The 26,510-nt window shown below is 34.1% G+C and overlaps 1 protein-coding gene, 1 long non-coding RNA gene and 1 other non-coding gene across 3 annotated transcripts; 2 read left to right on the forward strand and 1 right to left on the reverse strand.

Moving 5' to 3' along the window:
* The first annotated feature begins 18,443 nt into the window (after positions 1–18,443).
* TRNAV-AAC lies at positions 18,444–18,517 on the forward strand. Its single transcript has one exon. It is a non-coding gene; the product is annotated as a tRNA-Val (tRNA).
* Positions 18,518–20,286: 1,769 nt separating this feature from the next.
* LOC120092877 (probable indole-3-pyruvate monooxygenase YUCCA8) lies at positions 20,287–23,462 on the reverse strand. Its single transcript, XM_039051122.1, has 3 exons — positions 21,353–23,462; positions 20,871–21,242; positions 20,287–20,711 (listed from the first exon to the last, which is right to left on the reverse strand). Exons 1-3 carry the CDS (start codon positions 22,022–22,024, stop codon positions 20,484–20,486), a joined length of 1,272 nt encoding a protein of 423 aa, XP_038907050.1. The 5' UTR covers positions 22,025–23,462; the 3' UTR covers positions 20,287–20,483.
* LOC120092878 lies at positions 21,896–24,695 on the forward strand. The gene is made up of 3 exons (XR_005486207.1): positions 21,896–22,034; positions 23,520–23,565; positions 24,483–24,695. It is a non-coding gene; the product is annotated as an uncharacterized LOC120092878 (long non-coding RNA).
* The last annotated feature ends 1,815 nt before the right edge of the window (positions 24,696–26,510 follow it).

Here is a 26,510-nt window from a genome sequence, read left to right on the forward strand (position 1 = left end):
CAATCACTCTCTATTGTGATAACAGCGGGGTTGTGGCAAATTCAAAGGAACCACAGAGTCATCATAGAGGCAAGCATATTGAACGAAAATATCATTTGATCAGGGAGATTGTGCATCGCGGTGATGTGATAGTCACGAAGATCACATCGGAGCAAAATGTTGTTGATCCGTTTACAAAGGCCCTCACGGCTAAAGTGTTCGAGATCATTTGGAGAGTTTGGGTCTCCGGAACATGCGACATCTTGTCTAGGGCAAGTGGGAGATGATACTAGGGTATAGAGTTATTAGGATTAGTGTCATAACTCTCCTGGAGTCTCGTTGTTTGTAATTATACACATTATTTTATGAATAAAATAACTATTATTTCATTCTAGCATTTACTCATATCCAATAAACAAAACTCCATGGTTATCTTATGTAAACTTAAGCATGTATATGTGATATACAAATGGATCATGCCTTAAGTGATAACCTAAATAGGTTTGTAGTATAAGGATTAAGGTGGGACACCGGATCTTGGTGACATTACAGATATGACCCGCTTTGTAGAGGTTTGCAAGTGTTGTAAACTACTACAGATGGTAGATCCTGCCATTCATGTGGAGACATGCGAGCGGGGGTGTCTTGTACAAAGAGTTTGTATAAGACCGGACCACGAGATTTCTAGACTCTGTATATAACGGCGTTGATACTGGAGACTTATAACTCACCTAAACAACCATAGGTGACATAACCTCAATCCTGAGTGTTTTAGGAACTTCTGCCTTTGAGGGCAGTCCTTTGATTAGTATGGGTGAGAGTGGCCAGATTGCCAACTTAACATACCTACCTTTTTAGGGACTTGTCTGATTTAGGAGCTGGGAACTCAATTACACAAGATGGAGTGATCCCCAAAGCAGGGGTAAGTAGATAGATTTCTCCCTTAAGGGTTGATTCCAGAGCTTGAACATAGTGGCCACAACTTCTCTTTGGAAGAGAGGACTCAGTCATAGTAGAACTATGACTTATGTTCATTAGAGGGATCAGTAGTTCTTAAGGAGTTAGATGCAACTACAGGGGCATAACAGTTATTGGCCGAGCTGTACTTACGAGCGATCTGTGAAGAGTTGTTGCACTGTTGATTGGTTAAGATGGACACATAATATATTTATGGTAAGGAGAGTTCAGCTGACGGTTTTTAGTGAGGTGCTTGGCAGTTAACGGATGGTGGATCCCATGACTAAAGAGTTTAGTCAGTTATTCACGTACTTTTGGAGCTTTGAGCTACAAGTCCATAAGGTCCCCTTAATAGCTCAATGGATTCAAGTTGAGGATCAGTTCTTGGCGTTGATTTGAAATGTTCAAATTGACAATAGGTAATTAGATTAAATATGATATGATCGGTGTGGTGTATGAGATACATCAAGTGGAGGGGTAATGTAAATGAGATTTACATTAAGAGCCATGGAATAGAAAAAGAGCTATGGTTTGTTTGTTTCATGAAATGAAATATTAAAACTATAGGTTAGAAATATATTATGATAAGTTAGTTATCATTTATATTTATAATAATATTAATTATTGGATAGTTATCTCTTTTTCTCTAACCAATTGAGTGAAAGGTTATTGGTGGTTTATAGTAACCATGAGATAAAAGGAAAGGATTTTACAATTTTTTTTTTTTTTTAGATTTCTAATCTCGAAAAATTCTCGCGATGAAGTTGTCAAGTAAATTAGATTTATTAAGCGACAGCTTGAAGTTAGCTAAACGATCATGGAGTGTTCTTACGCGATAGACATTCAACTAAGCGATGAGCTAAACGATAGCATAGCTTTTTCTAGACGATCACATAGCTTTTCCAAAACGATTCATCGACCTATACAATAGGTTATTCCATCTCCCACTTGCTCAATCATTTACATGATTGTGGTTCCACCGGTTTTCTGCCTCTAACCAAGTCCACATAGAGACCACCCCCTGGATTCTCACACCGAGGATACCAAGGTAACCTTCTTGGTGGTGTCATACTCAACTCAACACTGTCGAGGTTCTGTGAAGGCCGTTCACGGAGTTCGGGGTGTTTGTGACCTTGGTGATCGCTTAGTTCGAGCGTGCGGTGTTCGTGCAATGTAGCGGTCATGTTGGACGAACGTTCATGTGTTGTTGTGATCGAGCGTTCGTGATCAAGGAATTAAAAGATGAGTCTGCAAAGGTTTGTTATTTCTTGTCCTTGATTTATTGTATACCATATTGTAATTTCTGTATTTCGCATAACTGCATGTTTCTGTTTGTGATTGTAATTGTAAAGTTCATATACGATTGTAATTTGGAAAGATCCTTCCGCTGCTCATGGAAATCTTCGTGTTCGATTTCCTTCAATTGGTATTAGAGCCAGGTTGTTTTGATATTCCAAATTTCAATTCTGTTTTGTACTTCTTTTACAGTCTTGATGGGTTTCTACATTTGTGTTAAATTGTTAAATGCTTTTATGGATGGAGTTGATGAATTTTTTGGGGCTTAATTGCCTTTGGTTAAAGCTTTCTTCAATTACAAAGTGTTAATTTATAAGGGCCTCTGTGTTTTTGGGCGTAATTAACATGCAATCGAGTCTATAATTCAAAGAGTTTGAGTTTGTCGAGTCGTTCATGATGAAGTTTTGAAGCATGGAGATGTAGTTCTTAACAAGGAAGAAGACCAATAATTGGTCATATTTTGTAGCCTAAGGTAAAGGATCATTGGGATTTATCTAAGCGATCGTGTAGATTTTTCTATACGATCGTGTAGTATTTACTGCTAAATAGGGTAAATCGTTTACTCTATCGTGTAGCTTTGGTTGCCTGATCGCGTAGATGCTGGAGGTAGACGATCATAGTGGGAGCATATGATGCTCATTGTTTAGTAAAAGGTGTGCGCTAGACGATCGTGTAGTTAGCTTGCTTCATCACTTAGTTACTGCCTACACGATCACGCGGTATACGATACAAATGTGCTCGCTAAGCGATCAGTTAGGTGATGGTGCTTTGTCGCATCGTAGTCGTTTAGACGATCGCGTAAGGCTGACGTTGTGTGGAGCGCGCTAGGCGATCGTGTACCTCGGGCTTCATCGCTTAGTAAAAGGTATACGATCGTTGCTAAATGATCATTTCACTCTGGAAGCGTGGTAAACGATAGAGCAAAGCGTTTGTTCTTTCGTTTAGACAATCGTGGGGAGTTTGGTGCACGATGATTGGAAATGCGTTGCTTCGTCCGGATGGTTCAAGACTCGGTTCGCCTGTTTGAATCGAAGATTCCTTGGTTTTTTAATAGTTAGCTTTTATTTTGTGAATTTGAGGCAATTTTACCTGGTTCATCCATTTGTTTATTATACATGTAATGTATGGTGTTTATATGGTAAAGTGTTTGACATATAGTTTAAAAACTCACCTTAGATTGTGCAATTATTCATGCATCATGTATTATAAGTGTTATAATATTATATAAAGAAATTACGTGAAAACATGCACATGCATCATGAAATATAAGAGTTATATTTTGCATACAGTGAGCATATTCATGCATCATCCTTTTATTATAAATGTTATGCTTGTTTCATTGTTGTTTTGTATAAGCATTATATAAAAGAAGTAGCAATGAATGAACAATGCATTGAGCATGACACTTAGACTGTTTATAATCGTTATGAATGCCTTCATGTATTATCTTTGCATTGTGGTTTTGGTTGTTTCTGTTTATAAGTGTTATAAAGGAACTTAGAATTAAAATCGATAAGAAAGAGTTGCATGTGGACTTAGGGTGAACTCAATTTTTTTAAAACGGTTTTAAAACTGGATTCAGATAGACCTAAGTTCAAATGGTTCTAAAAGTTTAGTAACCTAGATTAATCTTTTAAAATTGGTTTAATAGGATTAAATTGATTGGCATAAAAGATTAAATTTGTTTTAAATCTATCTACAAGGGACCTTTTGTCTAAGGCAGGTTCTGTCTAGGCTGGGGTTCTTAAGCTGACGGAAACAGAACACCCCTACCTGGGAACCTACCTAGAAAGGTGAATTAGATAAATTTTCTACAAGCATGTGACAATTGATCAAAGAATCTGTTAAAGAGTTTAATGGATGATGATCAAAAGTTGTTTAACTATCCAAGGTAAAAGTTACTATTGGGCAAACCTAAAAGTCACTTAGTTAAAATCCTTAGCCGTGTTTTTTCTAAGTAAACTAAACCCTAGGTTATAAAATACTCAGTGGGAGGAAGAGATGTATCTTATATGTCTATGATTCCACTTATGTTTCTCTCTGAATGTTCACATCATGAGATTTATGGTTGGCCTCGTAGTACCCTGGGAGCATCCCCCTTCGGATGGTGTTTGCATGAGTCAATATCAAGGTAGACGAAAAGAGTATTTATAGTAAGTGGGTGATGGGTGTGTGTCAACACATCTTATGGTCTCTATCATTAGTTCACACCTTGAGATCATTCTGTACTCTTTCATGGCGGCCTGGGAGCGTCCCCCTTCGGATGGGATTTGTGCAGTTGGTCAAGATCAAGTTGAACTCCAGAAATGGATAGGGTCGCTTTAGGTTTTGTCCCAATCAAATTTTTTCCCTTCGGATTGGCTGTTTGGGGCAGATCTCTAAGGCCTAAACTGGCGGGTCATACTTACAGGAGATTTTTAAGTAAGTTAATGATCTCTTGGCTAAATCATTGGTGGCTAGTCATTATAGGAAGAAGAGTTGTTATGATATTACTGACTAGTTGAGAACTTCTCAATTCAGAGGAGGGATAATTGACCTCCCTTTGGCGACTTTTGTCCTAAACCTTTGAAGTGTCATTGTGAAACTAGATGTCACATGGGGTTTATATTAGTTTTGCTAAAACCTTATTGGATGTTGTTTGTTTTACAATGGGTATTTGTTTAAAACCTAACGTAGGTCAATGTGTTTTTCTTTTCAGCAACTCGTTAGTATTTCCGTTTAGTGCTTTTAATATGATCGGTTACATACAGTGGAAAGAATCGTGTGAAACGTGTTTCATGGCAAACGACCTCGAATTTGTCATGGTTGAGGAAGGTCCTCAAGCCCCAACCCTTGATATACCGCGAAGTGTTCGCAATGCATATGAGGTATGGATGAAGGATAATTCATTGGCCCGACTTCACATTTTGGCTAACATACCTGATGTTTTGGCCAAAAGGGTTGAGCACATGATCATTGCACGCGAGATCTTGAACTCGTTGTAAGATATGTTTGAATGTCAGCTCTTACTTATCGAGCACTAAGGGATGGATGACAAAACTAGTAGTGTCAGTTGTTCTGACACTGATCCCACTACTCTTCAAAAGAGGAGGAAATACAGTAAATTTAATTTATTGGTCTTGGAGACGTGTTTGGTAGAGAATGATGATTCTTCCTAGATCTTAGATTCAGGTGCTACCAATCATGTCAGTTCCTTTTACCAAGGATTCAGTTCCTGGCAAACGTTGCCATAGGGAGAGATGACTCTACGAGTCAGTACTAGTGAGGTTGTGTCAGCTATTGCTGTAGGCAGGTTGAAGTTATTTGTTGACAAGAAACGTTATCTGTTACTAGATAATGTTTTCGTAGTTCCTCATATTAAGAGGAACTTAATCTCGGTTTCTTGTCTCATTGAACAACGGTATACTGTCTCCTTTTCTGAGAATAAAGTGTTTATTTTCAAGAATGGAATGGAGATTAGTTATGGTTCAATGGAAAGTAACTTATATGTACTAAGGCCGTTAGTCATAAAAGCCTTGTTTAACACTGAATGTTTCAGTACAACAACAAAAACTAAAAGATCAAAGATTTCTCCTAAGGAAAACGCTTATCTTTGGCATCTAAGGTTAGGTCACATCAACCTCAATAGGATTGAGAAGTTGGTGAAAAGTGGACTTCTAAAGAGTTTAGAAGAAAACACCTTGCTGGTATATGAAAGATGCCTCGAAGGCAAGATGACCAAATAACCTTTTACTGGAAAAAGTTATAGAGCCAAGGAAGCCTTTGGAGCTTGTACATTCAGACCTCTGTGGTTCGATTAATGTTAGAGCTCGGGGTGGGTAAGAATATTTCATCTCTTTCATAGATGATTATTCAAGATTCAGGTATCTCTACCTAATGTAACGTAAGTCTAAATCCCTTAACAAGTTCAAGGAGTATAAGGTTGAAATTGAAAACTTGTTAGGTAAGAAGATAAAAACATTACGATCTAATCGTGGTGGAGAGTATATGGACCTCTAATTCCAGAACTATATGATAGAACATGGGATTGCGCCCCAACTCTCGGCCCCAGGTACACCTCAGCAGAATGATGTATCAGAAAGAAGAAACAAAACCTTGTTGGATATAGTTTGGTCTATGATGAGTTATGCTCATATTCCAAACTCGTTTTGAGGTTTTGCAGTGGAGACTGCATGTTATATCCTGAACAACATTCCGTCGAAAAGTGTTTCTGAAACATCTTTTGAGTTATGGAGAGGCCGTAAAGGTAGTTTACGCCACTTCAGGATATGGGGTTGTCCGACACATATGCTAGTGACTAACCCAAAGAAGTTGGAACCGCATTCGAAGGTTTGCCTCTTTGTAGGCTACCCCAAGGAAACGAGAGGTGGGTACTTCTATGATCCAAGTGAGAACAACATGTTTGTTTCTACAAATGCTATCTTCTTGAAAGAAGACCACATCCAGGATCATAAGCCACGGAGTAAGCTCATTTTGCGTGAGATTTCTAGTGAGACTGAGACCGCTGAGGGTTCAACAAGAGTTGAGATTTCTACAAGGGTTGTTGAGGTCGATACATCTAGTCAACCTGCTCAAAAGTTGAGATTGCCTCGACGTAATGGGGGGGTTATAAACCCACCGAATCGCTACATGGGTTTTAATGAAGCCCAAAACGTCATTTTGAATGATGAGGTCGAGGATCCGTTGTCTTTTCAGAAAGCAATGGAAGATGTTGACAAGGATGAATGGGTTAAAACTATGAACCAAGAAATGGAGTCTATGTACTTCAATAATGTATGGGAGCTTGTTGATTCGCCTGATCGAGTAAGACCTATTGGGTGTAAGTGGATCTATGAGCGAAAGAGAGGTGTAGATGGAAATGTGTAAACCTTTAAGGCTCGACTCGTGGCAAAGGGTTATACCCAGGTCGAGAGAGTTGACTATGAGGAAACTTTCTCACCTGTTATCATGCTCAAGTCTATCGGATACTCCTATCTATAACCACATTTTATAATTATGAAATATGGAAAATGGACATCGAGACTACTTTTCTTAATAGTAATCTTGAGGAGACCATCTATATAACTCAACCAGAGGGGTTCATAGTTCCAGATCAAGAGCAAAAAGTTTGCAAGCTTAATAGGTCCATTTATGAGCTGAAACAAGCATTAGATCATGGAACATCAGATTTGACACTACGGTCAATTCGTTTGGTTTTGATCAGAACGTTGATGAGCCTTGTGTCTATAAGAAGATCATCAACAGCTCAATAACTTTCCTAGTACTGTATGTGGATGATATCCTACTCATTAGGAGCGATGTAGGGTATCTGACTGACATTAAAAAAATGGCTAGCTGCCTAGTTCCAAATGAAAGATGCAAGATTTCAAGAGAGGCTTATTACCCTTCAGGCATGGAATCATTTTGTCTAAGGATCAATGTCCTAAGACACCTCAAGAGGTTGATGATATGAGGTGGATTCCCTATGCTTCAACTGCAGGAAGCTTAATGTATGCAATGTTATGTACCAGCCCCGACATTTGCTATGCAATAGGGAATGTCAGTCTGTATCAGTCCAATCTAGGATTTGATCACTGGACGGCGGTCAAGACGATCCTCAAGTATCTTCGGAGAATGAGGGACTACATGCTCGTGTATGAAGATAAGGATCTGGTCCTTACAGGATACATGACTCTGACTTTCAGACTGATAAAGATTCTCGTAAATCGACATCGAGGTCAGTGTTCACTTTGAATGGAGAGGTTGTAGTGTGGCGAAGCATCAAGCAAGGATGCATCACGGACTCCTATGGAAGTCGAATATGTAGCCACTTGTGAAGCAGCTAAGGAAGCTGTTTGGCTGAGGAAATTCATTTCAAATTTGGAAGTTATTCCAAATATGGATTTGCCTATCACTCTATATTGTGATAACAACGAGGCTGTGGCAAATTCGAAGGAGCTTCGAAGTCATCATCGGGGTAAGCATATAGAGGAAAAATACCATTTGATCAGGGAGATTGTGCATTGTGGTGATGTGATAGTCACGAAGATTGCGTCGGAGCATAACGTTATTAATCCCTTTACAAAGGCTCTCACGGCTAAAGTGTTCGATGGTCACCTAGAGAGTCTGGGTCTGCGGGACATGCGACACCTTGTCTAGGGCAACTGGGAGATGATATTGGGGTATGCCCTAGTATATTGTATATTGTATATGTTTTATATTGTATTGTACATTAGTCTCCCGAGGCATTAGGACGAGTGGTAAATTGTTGGGACTGGTGTCCTAATTCTCCCGGAGTCTCGTTGTTTGTAATTATACACATTGTTTTATGAATAAAATAACTGCTATTTCATTCTAGCATTTAATCGTATCCAATAAACAAAGCTCCATGGTTATCTTATGTAAACTTAAGCATGTATATGTGATATACAAGTAGATCATGCCTTGAGTGATAACCTAAATAGGTCTGTAGTATAAGGATTAAGGTGGGATACCTAATCCTGGTGACACTACAGATATGGGCCGCTTTGTAGAGGTTTGCAAGTGTTGTAAACTACTACAGATGGTAGAACTTGACCATTCATGTGGAGACATGTGAGTGAGGGTGTTCTATATAAAGAGTTTGTATAAGACCGGACCACGAGATGTCTAGACTCTGTATATAACACCGTTGATACTAGAGACTTACATCTTACCTAAACGACCATAGGTGACATAACCTCAATCCTAAGTGTTTTAGGAACTCCTGCCTTTGAAGGTGGTTCTTTAATGAGTATGGGTGAGAGTGGCCAGATTGCCAACTCAACATGCCTACCTTTTTAGGGAATTGTCTGATTTGGAAGCTGGAAACTCAATTACACAAGATGGAATTCACTCTTTCTCCGAAGTAGGGGTAAGTAGATATATTGCTCTCTTAAGAACTGATTCCGGGGCTTGAACATAGTGGTCATAATTTCTCTTTAGAAGAGAGGACTCAATCATAGTAGAACTATGACTTATGTTCCTTAGAGGGATCAGTGGTACTTAAGGAGTTAGATGTACCTACAGGGGCAAAACAGTTATTGGCTGAGTTGTACTTACGAGCGATCTGTGAAGGGTTGTCGCACTGTTGATTAGTTAAGATAGACATATAATATATTTGTGGTAAGAAGAGTTCAATTGTCGGTCTTTAGTGAAGTGCCTGGCAGTTAACGAATGGTGGATCCGTGATAAGGAGTTTAGTTCAGTATATTCACATTTACCGTTGGAGCTTCGAGCTATAGGTTCCATAAGATTCCGCTTGGTAGCTCAATGGATTCAATGTGAGCATCAGTTATCTTGGTATTGATTTGAAATGTTCAAATTGACAAGAGGTGATTAGATTAAATATGATATGATCGCTTGGGTGTATGAGATATATCAAAGAATGATTAATGTAAATGAGATTTACATTAAGAGACATGGAATAGAAAAAAAGCTATGGTTTGTATGTTTCATGAAATGAAATATAAAACTAATATTATAAATATCTTATGGTAAGTTAGGTTATCATTTAATATTTATTAATAATATTTATTATTGGATAATTATCTATTTTTCTCTAATAACCATTGAGTGGGAGGTATTGGTGGTTTCATGGTAACTGTGAGATAAAAAGGAAAAATGTTCTCCTAATTTAGTAAGAAAAAAAAAAGAAAAATATTTTTGCAAAAATTATTTTGAGATTTCCAATCTCAGATATCTCATGGTGAAGTTGTCGAGTAAATTAGATTTTTACTAAGCAACAGCTGAAGTTAGCTAAACGATCGTGGATGGTTCTTAAGCGATTAGGCATTCAGTTAAGCGATGAGCTAAACGATCCCATAGCTTTTGCTAGACAATCGCATTAGCTTTTCCTAAACGATTGGACATCGTCCTATACGATAAGTTATTCCATCTCTCATTTGCTCAATCGTTTCACGATTGTGGTTCCTTCACATTTCTGCCTCTAACCAAGTCCACACAGAGCCCACCCTCTAGATTCCCATACCGATAATACCAAGGTAACCTTCTTGGTAGTGTCATACTCAACCTGACACTGTCGAGGTTCTGTGAAGGCCGTTCCGGAGTTCGGGGTGTTCGTGACCTTGGTAATCGCTTAGTTCGAGTGTGCGGTGTTTGTGTAGTGTAGGGTCGTGTTGGACAAACGTTCTTGTGTTGCTGTGATTGAGTGTTCGTGATCAAGAAACTAAAAGATGAGTCTACAAAGGTTTGTTATTTCTTGTCATTGATCTATTGTATAGCATACTGTAATTTCTGTATTTCCCACAACCGCATGTTTCTGTTTGTAATTGTAATTGTAAAGTTCATATATGATTGTAATTTGGAAAGATCCTTCAGCTGCTCATGGAAATCCTCGTGTTTGATTTCCTTCAAGAGTATGCCCTAGTTTATTGTATATTATACTTTTTTTTTCATGTATTGTACATTAGTCTCCCGAGGCATTAGGACAAGTAGGAGTTTTTTGGGATTGGTGTCCTAATTCTCTCAGAGTCTCGTAGTTTGTAAACTTTGTACACATTGTTATTAATTAAATAAGAGTTATTTTATTTGCATTTACTCATATCCAATAAACAAAGATTCGTGGTTATTGTATGTAAATTTAAGCATGTATATGAGATATACAAGTGGATCATGCCTTAAGTAATAACCTAAAAGGTCTGTAGTATAAGGATAAAGAAGGGATACCTTATCATGGTGACACTACGGATATGACTTGCTTTGTAGAGGTTTACAAGTGTTGTGATTACTACAGATGGTCTGATCCTGACCATTCATGTGGAGACATGCGAGCGGGGGTGTCCTATACAAAGAGTTTGTATAAGACCAGACCACGAGATGACTAGTCTCTTTATATAACGTCGTTGATAATTGAGACTTACATCTCACTATAACGACCATAGGTGACATGACCTTAGTCCTAAGTATTTTGAGAACTTCTCCCTTTGAGGGTGGTCCTTTGATTAGTATGGGTGAGAGTGCCAAATTGCAACTCAACAAGCCTACCTTTTTGGGGATTTATCTGATTAGAGAACTGGGAAATCAGTTACATAAGATGGAATTCACTCTTTCCCCGAAGCAGGGGTAAATAAATAGATTACTCCCTTAAGGGTTGATTCCGAGTTTTGAACATAGTGGTTACATCCTCTCTTTGGAAGAGAGGACCCATAAGAACGATTTGTGAAGGGTTATCGCACTATTGATTGGTTGATATGGACATAGAAATATATCTATAGTGAGAAAAGTGCAGCTGTCGGTCTTTAGTAGAGTACCCGACAGTTAACGGATGGTGGATCTCATGACTAAAGAGTTTAGTCAGTTATTCACGTACCGTTGGAGCTTCAAGCTACAGGTTCATAAGGTCCCTTTGGTAGCTCAATAGATTCAAGTTGATAATCGGTTCTTGGGGTTTTGAAATGTTCAAATTAACAAGAGGAAATTCAATTATATATGATATAATTGGTGTGATGTATGAGACACATCAAGTGGAAGATTAATGTAAATATGATTTACATTAAGTACCATAAAATAGAAAAAGAATTATGGTTTGTATGTTTCATGAGATGAAATATCAAAACTATAGTTTATAAATATAATATGGTAAGTTGGTTATCATATTTATTTATAATATATTGATTATATAATAATTAATTTCTTTTTCTCTAATAACCGATTAAATGGGAGGTTATTGGTGGTTTTATGGTAACCGTGAGATATAAAGGAAAAATGGTTTCCTAAAATTAGAGAGTTACTTCATTCGGAAAGTGACTCACGGATAAGCTATCAAGTGAAAGTGTTTCACTAAGCGATAACAATCAGAGACTAAACAATCGTGTAGCTTTGACTATACGATAGTCATCCAGCTGATCGTAGCTAAACGATCGAGTGGCATAGTCTATACGATAGGCTGCCATTTACTACACGATCGGGCACTTCATCTATACGATAGACAGCATCTTATCTCCCACTTGCTCGATCGTCTACACGATCGTAGTCCTCCAGTCTCATCCTCAAGCCAAGATCATACAGAGCCTACAAATTCCTTGATTCTCACACTGATAATATCAAGGTAACCATTGTAGTGGTGTCCTCACTCAGTTCATGAATCGAGTAACACTCGATTGGTTCGAGGAGCTGTTGGTCGTTCATTGTGTTTGTGTTGTTGGTAGCATTATGTTTGTTGCGTTCATGTTGCTGTTCTTGGACGCATTGAACTGATCGAGGGATTCGTGAAGAATGTTTCTTCAAAGATACGCATACTCTATCCTTTGATATTCTTGTTAGCATGTTATAATTTCGTGTTGTGCATGACCTGTTAGTTTCCGTTTTAGACTGTATTTTTTTATGTTCAATTCGAATGGAATTTGGAATGATCTCTTCCGTTGCTCATGGAAATCCTCATGTTTGATTTCCTTCATTTCTAATATTACGTTTAAGACTAATTTAATTAAATAACCATTATTTAATTAATTAGCTCATTAATTAAATAACTATATTAAATCCAATTTAATATATATTTAATTAATTAATTAATATTATATGTTTATTTGCCTCCACCTCTCAAAATTAATTAATTAATTCTTTATGAATCTAATTCATAAGAATTCAATATTTGAATCCTATTCAAATATTTTTCTCTTAATTATAGATCCAATCTATAATTAACCATATCATATTAATCTCATTAATATGTTATTCCATCAATTGATTTGAACATTTCAAATCATTTCTTTTTTCCTTTAGTGGGCTAATAAGGGAACCTTATGGACCTACATATTAGATGCTTCAATGATATGAGATTAATTAATTAAACTCTTTAGTTAAATTAATCCATGTTCATAAACTACCGGGCATTCCACTAAAGACCGATAGTTGCACTCTTCGCACTGTAGATATATTTTTGTGTCCATGTATATAACCAATCAACAATGAGTCAACCTTTCACAAATCACTCATAACTACAATTGGGTCAAATTACCTTTTTATCCCTATAGTTATATCTAACTTCTTAAGTACCATTGATCCCTCTAATGAACAAATAGTTTATAGTCCAACTATAAACAACGCCTCTTGGGCCAGTGCTTTGAGGCCTCAATGTTCAAGACCCATAATTAACTATTAAGGGAGCAATTTATCTACTTCCTCTGAAGACGAGAAGAAGTGAATTCCATCTTGTGTAGCTATGTTCCCAACTCCCTATTCGAACAAATCTCTAAAATGGTAGGCTTGTTGAGTCGACTAATCTGACTACTCTCACCCATACAAATCAAAGGATCGCCCTCATAGATAGGAGTTCACAATTCACTCAGGATTAAGGTCAAGTCACCTATGGTTATCCTAGTGAAATGTAAGTTTCTTCTAGCAACAGTATTATAAAAATAGATTATTCATTTCGCGGTTCGGTCATATACAAACTCTTTGTATTGAATACTTCCGCTCGCATATCTCCACATGAATGATCAGGATTAAATCATTTATAGCACTTTACAACAATTATAACATCTACAAAGCGGGTCGTATTCATAGTTCACAAGGATAAGGTACCCAGCCTTATCCATATACTACAAATCATTTAGATTATCACTTAAACATGATTCACCAATGTATCTCCACATACATGTTTAAGTTTCATCAGATAACCTTGAATCTTAGTTTATTGGATTGAATTAATGCAGTTTAAATGTCAATAAAATACCTCTTATTTTATTAGATATCTAATTCGTCTTTACAAACCACAAGATACATGAGATTTAGGATATAAACTCCAACATCTCTATTGTGATAATAGAGATTGTGTAGGTGACATGCGAATGGGGTATCCTATGTAATGAGTTTGCGTAAGACTCGATTGCGAAATAGTAACCACTAGATGTAACACTGTTAACTAGTTTTGTTCATATTTCAATTGGATGACCTACGCAACTTAGTATTAATCCTGAGTGTATTATGAACTCCTATTCACGAGGGATTGTCCTTTGATTTGTATGAGCGATAGTGGCCAATTCGTTGACTCAATAAGCCTACCATTTTGGGGACAAGATTGAAGGACGAGTTGAGAACATAATAATACAAGATGGAATTCACTCATTTCCGACTTCAAGGTAAGTAGATGAATGTTCTCTTAATTGGTGTCTCCGGAACTTGAACAAAGAATCATACCCTCTTATTGGCCCGATAAGGGTTTATGTTTGTTATTTGGATCATAAACAAATTGTTTATTAGAGGAGCACTAGTACTTAAGGATACAGAGATAACCCAAGGGTAAAATGGTAATTTTACCCAAATGGTGTTATAAACACTCGTAAAGAACTAACTTGTTGTCATTGGTCTATATCCATAGATACAGAAATATATCTGTAGTGAGAAGAGTGCAGTTGTGGGTCTTTAGTAGAGTGTACCCGTAGTTAATGAATATTAATTAATTTGGTTAGTGAATTTAGCTAATTAATCTCATATCGTTGGAGTTTCTGATCTGTAGGTCCACCAAGTCCCCTTGTTAGCTCACTAAAGGATATTAAAGAGAAATGATTTAAATTGTTCAAATCAATTTGAGGAAATTGTATATTAATGTGATTAATATGTAATTGATTATGGATGTGATCTATAATTTAAATTATGTTGGAGAATAGATAGGTGATGCACATAAACATACGATGTTTATTTATGTTAATTAAATATATTTGTTAAATTGGATTTAATGTATAGATGGTTATTTAATTAATGTACTAATTAATTAAATAAACATTATTTAATTAATTGAGCACAAGGGTAAATTGACAAAGACTTGGAGAAGGAGTTAACCCTTCTCTATATAAATTCTTCCTTATGACCCTTTTAGAGTAAGAAGTGATTTTAGTGAGATTTACCCTAGTCACCAAAATACAAAGCCTTTCTTTACTCTCTAAGAGAAATCTCTCTATCTCTTTCTCTCCCAATTAGTTGGATACCACCTATCCTTCTATTGGAATCATTGAGAATAATAAGGTTATTCTCGTGGTTGTGTTCAAATTTGATTTAGAAGAAGTTCATGCCAATATTAAGAGGATTTTTCATATAGCTCGGAATCTTCAAAGGTAATAATGATTCTCTCTTAACTTTCCTTCTCCAAAGCATGTTATTCCATATGTTTATCCTCCATATGTTTTGTTTTAGAACACTGTTTTTGTTTCTTCAAAAATCAAATTTTGAGATACAAGACATTAATACACTTCCGCTCAGGATACGATCCCTACAAATATATCTACAGTGAAAAGAGTGCAGCTATTGGGCTTTAGTGGAGTGACCCGATAGTTAACGAATATCGATTAATTCGATTAAAAGAGTTTAGGTAATTAATCTCGGATTGTTGGAGCTCATGATCTATAGGTTCATTAGTCCCCCTACTAGCTCATAAACAGACTAAACCTTAAAATAGTGTGATGAGAGAATTTGAAATGTTCAAATTCAGTTTAAGGAATTTATCAATTATATACGATAATTAAACGTTTAATTGTTGAATTAAATGAAATTGGAGAGTTGAAAAACATTTAAATGTGATTTAAATATTAAATACATAAATAGGGATTCATGATTATGAAATTGGTGATTTAATAATTTAATATTCGATATTAAATTTATTTAATTAATTAACTAAAATTAATTTTATTTAAAATTAGTTTTAAAATTAATTAATTTTGAATTGATTAAATTGAAATTCATTAATTTTTTTTAAAATAAAAAAGGAAATATCAAAGTGGGATTTTCCCATTTTGAAACCATCTAATTTTCCCCTAATCTTTCATGGTGTTTTGGTGTCAAGCTAAAATGCAAGTGATTGCATGCTGAATTTGAATAAAATCAAATTCAATCTGCTGAATTATTTTTCATGCAATTGGAAGTTGATGAGAAATTTGTTTTCTCATGTTCATGACTCAAAACCAGAAATTCCTCTTCAAATTTCCTAAATTAACTCTTATTTTAGATTCCACAATCCAATCTAAGGCCAAGAGAATAGTAGGGAAGATCTTGTAGTGGTCTACTGGTATTAGAGAGAAGAATCGAGTTGTAAATTGAAGCTAATTGGAGGATTCTTCAAAGGTAATATTCTGAAACCCTATGTTATTATTTTGAACAAGCATGCTTTAAATCTAAAATTAATATAGTTAAAGTGCTTAAGATCCTAATTGTTTCCATATATTGATTGTCACAATCCAATTAAGAAAACAAATATCCTAATTTAATTTTTCATAAATAACAGTTATATTCCAAGATATAGAAAATATAAACTAATTAAAAAAATATCTCAAACAAATCTTCCAAATATAAGAAAATTAAGATGTAGGATTTATAATATATGACAGATTTTACATACATTACACAAAAAAAATTGATGCATGCAAATTTATAACATCGATTGTGACATCTATGATATCATAAATAGGATAAGAACAAATAAAAAAAAATATATCTTTTAACAAAGGAATAAAGCTATAATAAATTACGCACGTTGAATGTTACCCCACCAAAAGCATTGATAAAATATTGAAATGCACTTCATCGACAAAACTATGACATCAAATGCCTAAACAGAAGCCCTACAAATGGCTCTTGGAGTATTTATTAAAAACCAAAGTGAATTAAAAAAGACAGAGATTGAAAATACGACGAGAACGTCTATAATTATATGTATATAAGCAGTTGACAAATTAAAGTAACAAATGGAATTGATGATAAAATTTAGTGTACTTTGGAATGCACACAATGTGATAGAGACTAGAGAGAGGGGTTTGTACAATAACTCAAAAGTTTTGTTTAAATCTCTTACCCACAATATCACATCTCTTTTAATTTCCTAACTCAATTGCATAACAAGCAACTAAAGATTAATTATGATCTCAAAGTGAAAATAAGGTTGAAAAACTCACAAATACTTTAATACAAGTTGGACTTGTGCCTAAGGATTTTAATTTCAATGCTCACATAATACTTATATCAACTTTACAGTTTGATCTAACCAAATGTAAAATCTAATATCAAATACATTTTAACAATCAATTCACAAAGACATGAATCACATATATGGTTTAAATAGAGTACTCAACTTCTTCAAACTTTAATTTTAAATACCTTAATAATATGTAGGGTTTTATCGTTCTTGGTATTCAAATGAATCAACTCCACAAAATCTCCCAAGTGGTAGAGACTCGTGTTGATAATGTATTATAAAATAGAGAGAAAAGAAAACTAAGAGAGATGGAGAGAATAAAATATTATTCTAAATTGAGGTGTGTTTACAAATAAGCTTTACAACTTCTATTTATAGAATTGTCGAGAGTACAAATTACAAAATTACCTACATAAATGGGGGATAATGAGTTATAAGATTAATTGGGGTAAATCAACTTAAAGTTACAAGGTATCTAATTAGAATATTCTTATATAATTTGAACATGCATTTCATATTTTGAATGAATAATTTGAATTGTTAGTCAAATTTTAAAAACAAAACAAGTTTTCAAAATATTTGTTTTCAGTTTTCAATTTTGAAAATATTGGTAAAAGAGAGTAAAATGAACCATTTTTATAGGCAACATCACATATTATCAACATTGAAAACATTCTTTGTTGTAGGAGAGAAAAAAAAAAAGTTGTGTTTAGAGATTTCATTAATTTTAAATAAATATTGTTATTAATCATAGTATTAAATTTCCTTCAACATGTCAATATTTTTATCAACTTTTTTATGAATTCAATATCGATATGAGGAGTGAATCAATATCTTCATTTTATCCTAAAAAAAGTCATAATACATTAAAAATCAACAAAAAAAAAATATTACTCATACCAAAATAAAAAATATAGGAAAAAATGTCAAACTATTTACATAAATAGCAAAAAAAAATGATAGACACGAATAGATTTCTATCGACATCTATCAATTTCTATCACTAATAGATACTAATAGACTTCTATCAGTCTCTATCAAAGAAGATTAAAATTTTACTATTTTGGATAAATTATTTTCCTTATTTTTCTATTTTTGAAAATCTCCTAAATAGGAAACATTTACGTTAATTTTAAAACATAAAAGTTCCCGCTATAACCAACAGTAATGACGTCTAATTTAAACAACTTTGTTATTTGGAAATTTGGATCAATGGGCTTTGGGCTCAGTCCAGGCCCACATTAGATGGTTTACAATTTATTATATTTGTTGAATAGTTTCTATCATCAATGGTGTCGTGGTGTAGTTGGTTATCACGTCAGTCTAACACACTGAAGGTCTCCGGTTCGAGTCCGGGCGACGCCATGTATTTTTGTTTTTCTCTATCAATTATATTTATATTATTTTGAGTAAATATTAATTTTGTATATCATTTTATCCTTCTAAAAAAAAGTTATTATCATTCTATATATTTACTAAGAAAAGAAAACCATTATGTTAAATTTTGGGAGTTTTAAGTTTATTTTACCATAGTTTTTTTTTTTCTTTTTAAGTACTAATTTAACATAGTTTCAGTAAACTCATTTTATGGTTTATTTGTGTATTAATGAAATTTGTGCAAAAACTCAATGATCATAATGATTTTTTTTTTTTTTAAGGTTTATGATATTTTCCTTCAAACTTATTTCACGTAACTTTCACATTTTTAAATAAACAAATGAATTTGTTCATCAAATTAAAAAAAAAAAAGTCATTAAAAACTATTTTCTTGATTTTCAAAACTCGGCTTTACTTTTTAAAACATGGTTAGAAGGTGAATAATAAAATTAGTGTTTATTAGCGTAATTTTCAAATACCACAAACTAGAAACCAATTCGTTCTTGAAACTTATATCAGATAGATTTACATTTTAAATAATAATAATAATAATGGTTGTATTAGCAAAAAAAAAAAAAAAAAAAAATTGAATAGATGGTAAAAACTATAATATTTAATTAAAAATGAATTGGATGAAATTGGAAGTTTTTTCTCTCTTGCTTTTCCATTTTGAAAATGGTGGTTTGGCCAAACTATGCCAAATTGAAACTCATAATCAAATGGGAAAGTTTGTAAAGGTGGTTGTCATGAACTGTTTTCCCAAATTTAGCCCAAATTAAAAATTAAAATTTTAAAAAAAAGACATAAAAGAAGAAGAAAAAGGTTGAAATTTAATTAATTAAAATGAAAGTGTGATAATTGGGGCTTCCATGTGCAAACCAATGCCAACAAATACTAATGATCATGCATTATTTCACTAAGTATTGGGGTCAAACTTATTAGATTATTCATGTTCATCTTCAACTTGTCTTTTTTTATTCCATTTCAAGTGAGAGAAACTCAAAGTATTTTTTCCTCTCTTTCTTAATCAATCCTATTGGGATTTAGAATTCGAACTTTATACTAATTAAGCTATATTCATGTCGTTTTTTAATCAAAATTTTATGTAAAGGATTGGATATGCCACTGAGGATACCTAAAGATGATAACATACATGCTTATATAATTCAAACATATAAATTTTTTTAAAAATATTTGGTTGTATTTGGGGTTGCATCTATCTTTGGGCAGCTCACTCAAGTGTCCAATCACAAGTTGTGATACGACAAGCTTTTTGTTTTTTAATATTTTTTCTTTTGTGATTGAAAGGATGCATGAAACTGGGTGTAACCTATATTGCACTAAGTATTACTCTATTTTTTGTAATCTTGTAAAAAAAAATCAATTGGTTAAACTACTTTTTTTTCTATCCCAATTCAAAAAAAAGATCAGAGATTTGAATCTCCACTCTCGCACGTTGAGATACAAGTAACGACAATTTTGATTATTCATACATTTAAAGAAAAAAACAAATATAATTGCAAAGGAAGTGTTATATCAATTAAAGATTCATAGGATATGTCTAAATTGAACCAAAAAAAAAAAAAAGAAACTTTTTTTTAGGTGGAAATTATCCAATGTATGAGAAACAATGATGATTTGATTTGACTTGTCACCAAAAGAATGGTTGATGAAAAGAACAATAGAAAGAAGTGTCAATTACAACTACATTTCATGAACAAATGAAGGAACATTCCAAAAGAAAAAGAAAAAAAAAAACTAAAATTAAAAAAAAGCCTCATCTTCCATCTTTTACAAAATGCCCAAAACAAATTTGTCAAAATGGGCCTTTGGAGAGGGCTCTGTTTCTATGTTTTGTTTTTCCCCTTTTCTTTTTACAGTATTATTTTGTATTTTTCTTCTTTACATTGTGAAGAAACCTTGGCTAAATTCATCCATCAATGGCAGCCATTTTTCAGAATTGGGAAATACAGCGTCTATGGCAAGCAGTTGTTCTCTTCCTCTGTTGCTTCGTCTCCGCCTTCCATACATTTCCAATATCTTGAGCTATTTTCATGGCGTCTGATGAAGCCCCTGATAGCCCTCTTCTTGAGAACCCAACTGCGTAAAGCCCTGCATTTCCCTTCCATGGATGTGGTGAGGCTGCTTTTGGGAATCCGTTTTTCGAGAAGAATTCACCTTCCTGTTCATTTCAATGCCAAATCTTTGGTTAGCTATGATTGAGAATAATGGTAAGTTTTCCTTTTTTTTAAAAAAAAAAAAAAAAAAAAATTTGGTCTACTATGTGTTCGACGAAATTATTCTGAGGAAAAATTAAGTTTAAACTGAATGTTTGCCTCACCTGAAGCCAAGATGGGACGTTACTGCGGTACCCAGTAGCCAAAACTACTGAATCTACATCGAGCTTTTCTCCATTAACGAGCTCTACTTGGTTGCGTGTGAACCGTTTGATTCCAGGAACTACTTTGATGTCGCCGGATTTGATTTTCTCCAATGCTCCAATGTCAAGAACAGGGGTCTTTCCTATCTCGTTTTTGAGTTCCAATGGCCCCATTGATGGGCGTTTGAGGCCGTATTTTTCAATGTTTCCAAGCACCAGCCATGCCAGGACCAACAAGAGCTTGTCAACAAGCCAAAGGGGTAGCCATTTCATCATCACAATAGCTAGTTCGAATGTAGATTTTCCAAAGACCTCTCTTGGTAAGACATGGACCTGTTGGAAACAGAGTAAGCAAACACTATTATAACCAAAACTCCAAAATTTCAAATTGCATTGAGCTGAACATTTTGAACAGTGATATTTTAGTTTGTTCTAATGCTTACCGAGCTTCGGACCACCATTGAAGGTGACGCATTGTGATTGCACAAGTCTAGAGAAACTTCCATGCCCGAGTTTCCACAGCCAACGACCACCACTTTCTTTCCGGTGAACTTCTCTCCAGACTTGTATTCACAAGCGTGTGAGACATCACCGCAAAACTCGCTCAATCCTTCGATTTCGGGCATTACCCGTTCAGCATTCTCGCCTGTGGCCACAACGAGCCACCGGCAAATGTATTCAACTTCGTTGCGGGCCGACCCAGCAGTTGAAACGGTCTTGACGCGCCACAGGCCGCTGGTTTCATCGTACCTTGCTGATTGAACACACTCATTGAATTGTGGGTTGATCTCAAAATGCTTGGCGTATGATTCAAGGTATTCGATGAACTGTCTCTTGGTTGGGTATTCAGGAAAGTCTTCTGGGAATGGGAGTTTTGGGAGCTGGCAGAATTGCTTTGGAAGGTGTAGTTTAAGCCTGTCGTAGGTGCGTTTTTGCCACAGGGAGGCTATGCATTCAGCTCGTTCAAGGACTACAAAAGGCACCCCTTGTTCTCTAAGACAAGCAGCTGTAGCCAGCCCTGATGGCCCGGCCCCAACTATCACCGGACCGTTAACCCAGATGCAACGGCGAGAGAAGAAGTCGTTGTGATCGGCAAGACGAAACAAGTTCTCCATCACTACTGAGGTAACTCAAAGATTTTGTTTTGTTTGATTGAAAACTGTGGTTGTGTTTGTGTTCTTTAGGATGGATACCAATAGGCAATAGGTTGACTTTTGGAAGTGTTTATGTCTGTAAGAGAAGACTGTGAGTAAAGTTTGAAGGCTTTAGGAATAGGAGAGTAGAATTCTGATTTTTGGTGAGGATGAGAATGAAGAGAGGATGGAAGGGCTTAAATAAGGAGAATTGGATGGCACCAAAGGAAGAAAGAGAAAGAGGTTGAGAGAGAGATGCATGTGATCGAAGTGGGAGTCAATGAGCTTTGAAGGGTCATTCTCAAATCATAAGCTTCTGCCTACCCCTTGATTAATTTATTTCCTTATTCCCTCTTCCCTTTCTCAATATAATATTAGATATCACTAATACATTAGTTCATACACTTCATTAAGAATTTAATGCTGAAAGCCTCCCATCATAGACTGTGTATTTAAACTTAATCATTATTTTATCCTTCCAAGGTAAATTTTCTCCCACACACATGGATAATGGAGAGGTTACTGATTATAGAATCGATGGTTCAATTCTTTACCCTGCAATCGTTGGACAAAAAAAACATAGGTGAGAGGGTGGACGATCAAATCTCGGTTTAAATCGGATCGGGTCTATAGTGACAGTAAATGGATCAGATCAAGTGTGAGAGAGAGAATTAGGGAGCAAAGAAAGGGAGAGATGGAGTTTTCAAAGGAAGTTGAATCAGGTGAGCCCCCAGCAGAGAGATTTAATGGCAATGATGGAGAGAAAATGGGGGGAGGGGATATAATGCTGACTGGGACATGTAGAAGGGATCCCACGTGGAGGGAGGAAGAGGAGGGCATGGGGTGAGGGGGCCACACGTCAGCATCTTTGGACCTCAAAAAAACCAAGCTGCAAAGGGAATTTTGAAATTTGCTGACTTGAAAGGCTGTTTTGTTTTATGGCTCACACCACCCATCTTGCCAACTGGTACACCTCAATATCTATGCCGATAAAACATTAACTGTTTATATTTATGTTTTTTCTTCCTTCTATTTTTCGCATTTTAATATGGACAATTGTAAATATAGTAATCAGACTCAAAGTATTTTACTTCTGAAATCTATCGGTGATAGGTCATATCACTAGTAAGGATCTATTAGTGATAGACCATATTATTGGTAGGAACCTATCGACAATAGAGTCTATCACGGATAGATTTTGGTATATTTGCAATTTTTTAAAAATGTTGTTATACACTTAATTATTATCCCTAAAAGCGTTGTCCAATGCAATTACCTTTTTAAAAATATCTACCTAGGCTTTATATATATTTGTTCTAGAGATGCAGTAATGATCAACAGTGATACTGGGATTAAGTTATAAAAAAAGTGTTTTAAAGTGAAACACTCATCTCTAAGCATATTTTGAAAAAGTTTTATTGACACAGACAAATTAATGTTTTGATTCAAGTATTTGTATGTTCTTATGTTTTTGTAGATCAATAATTACAGGGATAAAGATCAAACTATCGACTTTTGAAAAGGTAATCAATATCTTATCAACTGAGTTATACTTAGATTGATGTTATTATTCCTGTGAATTACACTAAATCGATACGTATCTCTTAAAGCATGAAAACTAACATCATTACGTTGAGACTTAAAAGCTTAAGTTCATTTTCTCCTCTTCTTTTCATGGACATGCCAAGTGCTCACAAGTGTTTGGCTATAAACCTTAAAAGGAAGAAGATGCATAGAATGAATCTAAAGGTATGTTTAGGGGAAAACGAAGTAGATTTAGACGGTGAAAGATATGATATGAAAGTGTAAGGAGAAGGATTATGTGGCCATTGGGACTAATAATATATATGTATTTATTGAAATTACAATCTCAACTCCTTTTCATGAAAAGTGAGATTTGGAGCCTACGGGGTTTGGCATTTTCTTTTCTTTTTTGGAAACTCATATATAAATATAAATGAGTTGTAGTATCTTATCATCATTTCAAACTTAATTGCTTCCCTCACTCTCATCATCAAACCCTCAACTTTACATACCTAACCCCAACAAAAGTTATGCAACATTACATATTATAGATAGAGAAAGAATCAATTATATGTTTATTTAATAAATCATTAGTTTTTTTTAGTCAAAATAGACTTGCCCCAATTAAATATCTTGCTAAAAATATATATGAATAGAGACTTGAACTTATGATCGGTAAGAAAAAGGTAATTATATGATGTCTGAGTATTTAGTTATTCTCGAGTCGAAATATTATTGTGCATTAAATTATATTTTGGTTTTTAACTATTAAGACTATTTCATTTTGGTTTCTAAATTTTCCAATATTAGTTTTAAACCCAATTTTGAAAAAGAGAAACTTTAGTTCTTGGACTTTACATAACATCTTATATGAAATATAAACCTATAAAAACTAACCATTGCTTTCAATAAACAGATGAGGTGGCTTGGAGCTTATGTATTAACAACAATCTTGAAACATGTATTGGAGCCACATAGATTGGCTGTGACGAATATCGAGGAGGTAACAAATACATTTAGTCCTTGATCTTAGAAGTTTACTTATTTGATAAATGAACTTTCAAAATTACAAATTTAGTCTTTGAACTTTCAATCTTTTTCTAAAAATAAAAATCATGAATCTACTAAACACAAAATTGAAAGCTTAGACTTCCATTAGATATAAAATTCAATTTTATATTTAATAAATAAATTAATTTTTCAAGAGCAAATTTTTCAACGACCTACTAGACACGAAATTAAAAGTTCAATAATCTATCACACATTTTTAAAAGTTTAGAGACTAAATAGACACAAACCTAAACATTTATGAACTAAACTTATAATTCTAATAACAAAAACGTTATAATATAAATACGATGAATCCAAAAATTAAAATAGATATTTTGAAAGTTCATGGACCGAGATCGGGCCCGATTTTTTATCGAAAAACAAGAAGGGAAGAGAGTATAAGGGTTATTCTTGTTATCAGCAGCCACCCAACCAGCCTTGCAATGCTCCACACCCAGCTTGGAATTTGATGAACAAGCCTGCTCTAGCTTTCCACTTTTAGCATGGGAATATGCACTTTTCTTTCCTTTTTTTTTAAGACCCATTTTCTTTTTTCAAATCCTAAAAAGGTTCTCTTTTTTAAAAAAATAAAAAATAAAAAAATTGTTCCATTTATTATTTTTTTTAAAAAAAAACCCTGAAAAGTTGTTTATTTATTTTATTAATTCTTTTTATGAGAAATTGAGTGTGATAATAATTAATTATGAGTTTTCTCAGTCACGCGTATAACAAAAAAGGTTTGAAGAAACCAAAAAATCATTGGTTTTTGTATGCAACCTTACCAATAAGCTGGCATTTTGATGCAATATTTTTAACTATTTTCTATTTTTTTTTAAAAAAAAAGATTTATTTCATAGAAAAGCTATAATAATGGACTGATTTGTAAAGATTAATAATATTTTGTAAATAATTTACCAATAAATCATCTATAATAACATTAGTATCTCAAGCAAAATAAGATGCTCAAACATATATAGCTGCCAACCAAAATTTGCTCATATATTCAAATATGCATGTTGCAACATGTAAACTTAGTCCCTCAACTTTTATATTTTTGTCTGATTAGTCCCTAAATTTTTAAAAATATTTAGTAGATCTACGAATTTTTAACTTTGTGTCTAATAATTTCTTCTAAATTGTATCTATCACATACCTAAACTTTTAATTTGGTATCTAATAAGTCCTTTATATATATATCTTTTCAACAAAAAAAAAAAAAAAAAGAAAAAAAAAAAGAGAGATTTGATCTATTAGATATAAATTGAATTTTATGTCTAATGGAATAGTAAAATTTCAATTTTATAATTAATAGATTCGTAAATTTAAAAATTATGTTGAATAGGTCAAGGACCTATTATGTTTAAAGTTGAAATCTTTTAGGCCTTGTTTGAGGACAATTTTGTTTTTTTATTTTTTATTTTTGAAACTTATCCTTTATTTCCTCTTAATTTCTCAATTATGATTTTTACCTTTTCTAAACAAACGCTTAAATTCCTAGTTAAATTCTAAAAACAAAGCAAATTTTCGGAAAACTATTTTTTTCCCTAAAACTTGATTTGGTTTTTTAAACCGTTAATAAAATGGACACAAAATATAGAAACTTATGGATAGAAGTAATGTTTATATATTTTTTTTAAATCAAATAGTTACCAAATGAGACATAGAGATCTATTAACATAAAATTGAAAATTTAAAGATTTATTAGACTTTTTTGAAATTATAGAATTTAATGAACATGAAATTGAAAGTTTAAAAATCTAGGGAACAAAAAAAAAAAACATAAACTTGAAAGTTTGAAGACAAAACTCATAGTTAACCCATTATTATTATTATTAAAGCTTTGTACCCGATTTTCTTCCCACAAATTTATTTCCTTTTTGATTAAATTACAAAT

The sequence above is a fragment of the Benincasa hispida genome, chromosome 12 (assembly GCF_009727055.1).
Source record: "Benincasa hispida cultivar B227 chromosome 12, ASM972705v1, whole genome shotgun sequence".
Taxonomy (NCBI): Eukaryota; Viridiplantae; Streptophyta; class Magnoliopsida; order Cucurbitales; family Cucurbitaceae; genus Benincasa; species Benincasa hispida.